General features: G+C 42.7%; 1 gene segment (V, D, J or C); it reads left to right on the top strand.

Annotated features, from left to right (window-relative positions):
• The first annotated feature begins 612 nt into the window (after positions 1-612).
• LOC101113736 (T cell receptor alpha variable 12-2-like) lies at positions 613-3,890 on the top strand. The segment is given in 2 exon segments: positions 613-807; positions 1,018-3,890. Coding segments are annotated over 2 exon segments (462 nt in total).
• The last annotated feature ends 4,070 nt before the right edge of the window (positions 3,891-7,960 follow it).

Here is a 7,960-nt window from a genome sequence, read left to right as displayed (position 1 = left end):
AGATTTTAGGTCATTGTGTCTTAAGAGGATTCTTTTGAGTTAGATTAAGATTTCTTTAAAAATAGAAGTGGGGAAATAAGATAGGAAGTGTTGGCCTGATATGAAGAAAAGCTACACAGATCCCCTGAATCATGAGAGCCTCACCCAGACTTCTATCACTAGAATACCTTAGGACTGGTTTTTCAGTGTGAGAGAGTGGCCGTTTGATAAAGCTGCTTCTAATCAGACAAGTGTTGCCATTTGATGTAAAACACACATGTAGACATCACTCTATCCCCACACACATTGACTTGGACCATACGCTTCTCAAATTTTTAATTTAACTAAAGTGGCAAATTTTTATTTTCATCAGTTCCCATAGTAAGGATCTATGTTTCAAATATTTATTTGATCAGGGTCTTGAGTCCACAAGATGGCAGTGTCTTCTCAGGGACCCTGCTCATGTATTCCTTCCTCTGTGTGTGTGTGTGTGTGTGTGTGTGTGTGTGTGTGTGTGTGTGAGAGAGAGAGAGAGAGAGAGAGAGAGAGAGAGAGAGAGAGAGAGAGAGAGAGAGAGGGAGGGAGAAAGTGGGAGGAGAGAGGAGGAGCTCGGTGGTGTGTTGCACGGGTAATGAAAAAGTCTCTTTTGTCTTTGATAGAACAGGCTCTTTTTATGATTTCTAAAGCAGAAGAATTGAAATGTCTGAGCTCAACTCTTTTTTTTTTTTATTTTAGGGCTTAAAATTTGAATCCTCAGTGAACCAGAGGGGGAAAGAATGATGAAATCCTCAAGAGTTTTATTAGTGATCCTGTGGCTTCACTTAATCTGTAAGTTTGGGGCATTTCTATGGGACCGTAAAATAACTATTTGGAGTCATTGTCCCTTCTAGACTTACGGAGAAACATGAACACTATTTCCCTTAAATAAGGGATGGTAGAGGTGGGAGGCCTGTGAAAAGGTAACTTGAATTCTGGAGAGGAGGCATCCACTACCTAAACCACCTTCTTTGACTGAGCGTTCACTGTCTCTTTGCACAGCGGTGAGAAGCCAGCAGAACACCGTGGAGCAGAGTCTTGCGTCTCTGCCTGTCCCAGAGGGAGCCATCGCCTCTCTCGGCTGCACTTATTCTGACAGTGCTTCTCAGTACTTCACATGGTACAGACAGTACCCTGGGAAAGGCCCTGAGTTTCTGCTGAACGTGTATCTCGACAAAGACAAAGACGAAGGAAAATTTAAAGCGCAGTCCAATAAAACCAACAAGCATGTCTCCCTGCATATCAGAGACTCCGAGCCCAGCGACTCAGCCACCTACCTCTGTGCAGTGAGCACACAGTGCTCCCCAGGCACCTGCCGCCTGTGCCCAAACCTGCTGGGGCCCCGGCAGCGCCTCTTGGAGAGCTTAGGCTGCAGGGCACAGACATTCTGTCACCTCTCTAGATGTAAATGAGGATTAAGAGTAACAGTGTAGAAGGTTTGATTGATTAGGGAAATATTTTCATAATTCTGAAACAGTTGATTCTGAAGGGAAATTAAACAGACAGTTTGGTCTGAATGACTGAAATATTTTTCAATCTTCTCATTGTACTCTAGTTTTGTACCATAACTTTACTCACTGGAATTGGAATTATGATGCTTTTATATATGACAATATTTTAATATGATAACTGGGATACTCCCTCATAGTTCCTGGTACATTTTGCTCTTTCCTCAGGTAGTTATTCAAGGTGTTTGATATTCATTGCTTTAGGAAATAATGGAAGAACATAAATGCAGAAGTCTTTTTTTTTTTTTTAATGCGGACCATTTTTGAAGCCTTTATTGAATTTGTTACAATATTGTTTCTATTTTATGTTTCTCGCTTTTTGGCTGTGAAGCATGTGGGATCTTAGTGCCCAGACCAGGGATCGGAAGGCACACAAGTGGAAAGAGAATGGAAAGTCCCCCTGCACTGGAAGGCCAAGTGTTAACCGCTGGACCTCCAGGGAAGTCCCAGAAAGGAGCCTTAAGCAACTATTCTGAAAAAGCTGTGAGTCATGAATTATTTTAGTTATAGATCTGCCACCTCATCTTCACCCATCTTCATCTGCAACTGCAGCCCCATTGGTGGATTAGATAAGGATACATTTGATGGGTGGATGGAAGGATTAACATCAGAAGGTGAGAACTGGTTGAAACAAAAAGCCTAGACAGTTGCAGGAACTCGGATCAGAGGTTCATGTCACCATTTTTGAGTGAAGGCTGAGTAGAACTCAAGGTTCCAGGTGTGAGCCTTGTGGGAGAGCGCACTGATTCCTATGCACGTGAGTGGGGATGGTAGAGAGAATTAGCTACAGCCATAGGATATCCCACACCCACAGCACGGTGTAGGGGTACAGGTTTCCTGAGAAGGATCTCTGAGTAACCAATGTTATGGTGATTAAAGACCTACATGGATCAGTTATCAAAGACCATATGGTATTGAGGATGTTTTAGAAAATGTTGGTGAGAGAGCTGGGAATACCAACAGGGATATGAATATCCGCCCTCTCCTGACTCACTGTCACTGTGGAATTGTCCTATAACTTATGCCAAAGTCTGGGAAAAATGTTTGTGATCTGATGGAAATCAATTGATGCTTTCGAACTGTGGTGTTGAAGACTCTTGAAAGTCCCTTGGACTGCAAGGAGATTAAACCGTCAGTCCTAAAGGAAATTAACCCTGGTCACCTGATGCAAAGAGCTGACTCATTGGAAGACCCTGATGCTGGGAAAGATTGAAGGCAGGGAGAAAGGGATGGCAGTAGAAGAGACGGTTGGATGACTCAATAGACATGAGTTTGTGCAAGACTTAGGAGATGGTGAGGGACAGGGAAGCCTGGCATGCTACTGTCCATGGGGTCGCAAAGAGTCAGATATGACTGAGTGACCGAACAACAACAAATAAATCCAGGGAAAAAAATTAGACGCCACAGTCGTCTTAAAGCTGAAGTAGTGGTCTGTTAGACATGACATTGTTTATTTAGTCCAAAAAGTGGGAAAAGCTGGAAATGACTAATTAAGATTTTTACTCAGTTTTGTTCACATAGTCACTGACTAAAAGGGTGTAAAAGTATAAAAGGCTACAGCCCATGGGGTCGCACAGAATCAGATACAACTGAAGCAACTTAGCATGCAAAGAAGAATGTAATCTAATCGGAATTCGCTTCAAATTCTCAGTCTGGAAACTTATGACTCAGAAATATTTCCAAATCATGGAAAAGGCACTTGAAAGGCGATGAGAAAGAGCATGAAATGTATTGAGCTCAAGATACTCGAATTCTCTTTCCACTTGTGTGTCTTTTGGTGCCACTGGAAAGAACCTGGTTTGTGGTGCTGGTCTGATTATCTTTTGTTGCTAATGAGTGACTTGATCTCAGGCTATACTCATATATATTTCAGGATAGGTTTAGGATTAAGTGAGGTAGCATATTGTCTTAGGTTGACTTCCTTAACAAAGCCAAAGTTGGGATTTCTGACACCCATCTTATTTTAAGACAAGCAAGTTAAGTGGGGAGGGAAGAGGTAAACATGAATGTGGCTGAGCTGAACTCTTGATCCAACCTGACTCCATGGGGGTCTCTGGAGCATGAAATGCCCCGCAGAATTGATCCCTCCCACCTTGAGTCAAGGGGGCCATACAGGGATCTTAGAATAAGGCACTCATTGGAGCACGGGTATACTCTACTGGAGAATGGTGATGTTTATTGGTGTAGATCAGTTTTCTGGGAAAGAGGGCAGCCATGAGCCAAGCATAGCCAACATTTGCAGCAGCTGGGAATTGGGTCCACTGGCCTGGAAAAGGGGGTCTAGGTTGAGCACCAGCAGTGTCTGCTACTAGCATGGAACTCTCATGTCATGTGAGTGCATTCAATAAATGGTAGACTTGAAAATTATTGTATTTAAAAAGTTAATTTCCTTCTCTATTTCTTGAAGGTGAAAGTGAGTCACTCAGTCACGTCCAATTCTTTGTGACGTCATGAACTATACAGTCTTCTTGTTAATTGGGAAAAGTGGAAAGTCAAAGTGTTAGCTGCTCAGTTGTGTCTGACTCTTTATGACACCATGAACTGTAGTCTTCCAGGCTCCTCTGTCCATGGAATTCTCCAGGTCAGAGTACTGGAGTGGGTAACCATTCCTTTTTCCAGGGGATCTTCCCAAGGCCTCTTAAATTGCAGGGATTGAATCCAAGTCTCCCAAATTGCAGGTGGATTCTTTACCATCTGAGCCACCAGGAAGCCCTTTCTATTTCTTACCAATCTGGAAAAATTAAAATAATGTATGGTGAAGAACTTAAGAGAGAAAATTTTAAAAAATATATAAAGAATTATTATTCAAAGCTAAGACTCCAGATTTTTTGAGAGTAGTGACCAAGGAACCATTATATTATTCTCTTAGATCCTTTGGTCATTCTCCAAATGTGCATTTCCATACGAGACCATAAAGCATGACATTCTGCCACAACTTTGGTTCCAGGTATATGACTCTCATATTCACAGTTGATGACTTGGTGCTTCAAGATATGGAAAGAGACACCATCTGTACTTATTAATGACTAGTGTTACTTTGTTCTTGGTTTATATTTAAGAATGAAGAACTGGGCAGTGGGATGGACTCCTTATGTCATTGTGTCCCTGTTCTCCACAAAGTTTCTTCCTGAATGGGTTTCTTGGCCAGTAGTCTGGCCATGTGGACTTACCATGTTACTTGGCAGGCTTGTTTTTAGAATGAATGAGCAGAGAACTGCTTATTAACTTGTTGCTTCCTCTCCTATCCACCTAATATCACTTTGAAGGTGGCTTAGCTCTGTTGCTTCCCTGGTAGCTCAGAAGGTAAAGTGTCTATCTACAATGTGGGAGACCTGGGTTCAATCCCTGGGTCTGGAAGATCCCCTGGAGAAGGAAATGGCAATCCACTCCAGTACTATTGCCTGGAGAATCCCATGGACAGAGGAGCCTGGTAGGCTACAGTCCATTGGGTCCCAAAGAGTTGGACACGACTGAGCGACTTCACTTCACTTAGCTCTGTTAAGTACTCACAGGAAAAAACAGCATTCCAGGTGTTTATTTCAACTTTAGTGAACATCAGGTGCCCACATACAGGCTAGCCTACTATGCTTCTCACATATAGGTCCAGTAGCAGGGAGACTAGTATAACTATTCCACATAGTGACCTTCAATTCGTCCTCATGTGCTGTCCCCCCTGCCCTCCATCACACTTATCCTTTCTCAGTCCAAAATCTCTATAGGTTCCTAAGGAGTAAGTTTCCTTCACTTGCATGTCCAATAAAATCTTCTCATAGTTCATTATGGGCTGTGCTCTCTCCCTCTCTGTCTCACCCATCAGAATGCTCGCATCTACTTTCTGTGTTATGGGAACTGTTGATATCTTTCATCTTTTTATTATTTTCACATTATGGATTTAGTATCATCCTGTTTATACTTGTAAATTTTATCCCAGTGGGAAGTTTGGTGAGAAAGGAGGAGAGTACATATGTTTGATTAGATATTTTGAATCATGTAAAATCTCTTTTTTTAAATATAAATTTATTTATTTTAATTGGAGGCTAATTACAATACTGTATTGGTTCTGTCATACATTCACATGAACCCGCCAAGGGTGTACATGTGTCCCCATCCTGAACCCTCCTCCCGCCTCCCTCCCCATCCCATCCCTCGGGGTCATCCCAGCCCCAAGCACTCTGTATCATGCATCGACCCTGGACTGGCGATTCATTTCACATATGATAATATACATGTTTCAATGCCATTCTCCCAAATCATCCCACCCTCGCCCTTTACCACAGAGTCCGAAAGACTGTTCTATACATCTGTGTCTCTATTGCTATCTTGCATAAAGGGTTATCAATATCATCTTTCTAAATTCCATATATAGGCATTAGTAAATAGAGGAAAACAACAGAATGGGAAAGACTAGAGATATCTTCAAGAAAATTAGAGATACTAAGGGAACATTTCATGCAAAGATGGGCTCCATAAAGGGCAGAAATGGTATGGACCTAACAGAAGCAGAAGGCCTTAGGAAGAGGTGGCAAGAATACACAGAAGAACTGTACAAAAAGGTCTTCACGACCCAGATAATCACGATGGTGTGATCACTCATTTATAGCCAGATATTCTGGAATGTGAACTCAAGTGGGCCTTAGAAAACATCACTACAAACAAAGCTAGTGGAGGTGATGAAATTCCAGTGGAACTGTTTCAAATCCTGAAAGATGATGCTGTCAAAGTGCTGCACTCAAAATGCCAGCAAATTTGGGAAACTCAGCCGTGGCCGCAGGATGGGAAAAGTCAGTTTTCATTCCAATCCCAAAGAAAGGAAATGCCAAAGAATGCTCAAACTACCACACAATTGCACTCATCTCACACGACAATAAAGTAATGCTCAAAATTCTCCAAGCCAGGCTTCAGCAATATGTGAACCGTGAACTCCCTGATGTTCAAGCTGGTTTTAGAAAAGGCAGAGGAACCAGAGATCAAATTGCCAACATCCACTGGGTCATCAAAAAAGCAAGAGAGTTCCAGAAAAACATCTATTTCTGCTTTATTGACTATGCCAAAGCCTTTGACTGTGTGGATCACAAGAAACTGTGGAAAATTCTGAGAGAGATGGGAATACCAGACCACCTGACCTGCCTCTTGAGAAACCTGCATGCAGGTCAGGAAGCAACAGTTAGAACTGGACATGGAACAACAGACTGGTTCCAATAGGAAAAGGAGTACGTCAAGGCTGTATATTGTCACCCTGCTTATTTAACTTCTATGCAGAGTACATCATGAGAAACACTGGGCTGGAAGAAGCACAAGCTGGAATCAAGATTGCCAGGAGAAATATCAATAATCTCAGATATGCAGATGACACCACCCTCATGGCAGAAAGTGAAGAGGAACTAAAAGCCTCTTGTTGAAAGTGAAAGAGGAGAGCGAAAAAGTTGGCTTAAAGCTCAGTGTTCAGAAGATGAAGATCATGGCATCCGGGCCCATCACTTCATGGGAAATAGATGGAGAAACAGTGGAAACAGTGTCAGACTTTATTTTTGAGGCTCCAAAATCACCACAGATGGTGACTGCAGCCATGAAATTAAAAGACACTTACTCCTTGGAAGGAAAGTTATGACCAACCTAGATAGCATATTCAAAAGCAGAGACATTACTTTGCCAACAAAGGCCCATCTAGTCAAGGCTATGGTTTTTCCAGTGGTCATGTATGGATGTGAGAGTTGGACTGTGAACAAAGCTGAGCACTGAAAAATTGATCCTTTTGAAGTGTGGTGTTGGAGAAGGCTCTTGAGAGTCCTTTGGACTGCAAGGAGGTCCAACCAGTCCATTCTGAAGGAGATCAGCCCTGGGATTTCTTTGGAGGGAATGATGCTGAAGCTGAAACTCCAGTACTTTGGCCACCTCATGAGAAGGTTTGACTCACCGGAAAAGACTCTGATGCTGGGAGGGATTGGGGGCAGGAGGAGAAGGGGACGACAGGATGAGATGGCTGGATGGCATCACCGACTCGATGGATGTGAATCTGAGTGAAGTCCGGGAGTTGGTGATGGACGGGGAGGCCTGGCGTGCTGCGATTCATGGGGTCACAAAGAGTCGGACACAACTGAGGGACTGAACTTAACTGAACTGATACTGTGTTGGTGTTTTTCTTTCTGGCTTACTTCATTCTGTATAATAGGCTCCAGTTTCATCCACCTCATTAAAACTAATTCAGATATATTATTTTTAATGGCTGAGTAATATTCCATTGTGTATATGTACCACTGCTTTCTTATCCATTCGTCTGCTGATGGACATCTAGGTTGCTTCCATGTCCTGGCTATTATAAACAGTGCTGCGATGAACATTGGGGTCCACGTGTCTCTTTCAATTCTGGCTTCCTCAGTGTGTATGCCCAGCAGTGGGATTGCTGGGTCATATGGAAGTTCTAGTTCCAGTGTTTTAAG

This window comes from Ovis aries, chromosome 7 (genome assembly GCF_016772045.2).
Source record: "Ovis aries strain OAR_USU_Benz2616 breed Rambouillet chromosome 7, ARS-UI_Ramb_v3.0, whole genome shotgun sequence".
Classification (NCBI taxonomy): domain Eukaryota; kingdom Metazoa; phylum Chordata; class Mammalia; order Artiodactyla; family Bovidae; genus Ovis; species Ovis aries.
This window is presented reverse-complemented; position numbering and strand designations above follow the sequence as displayed.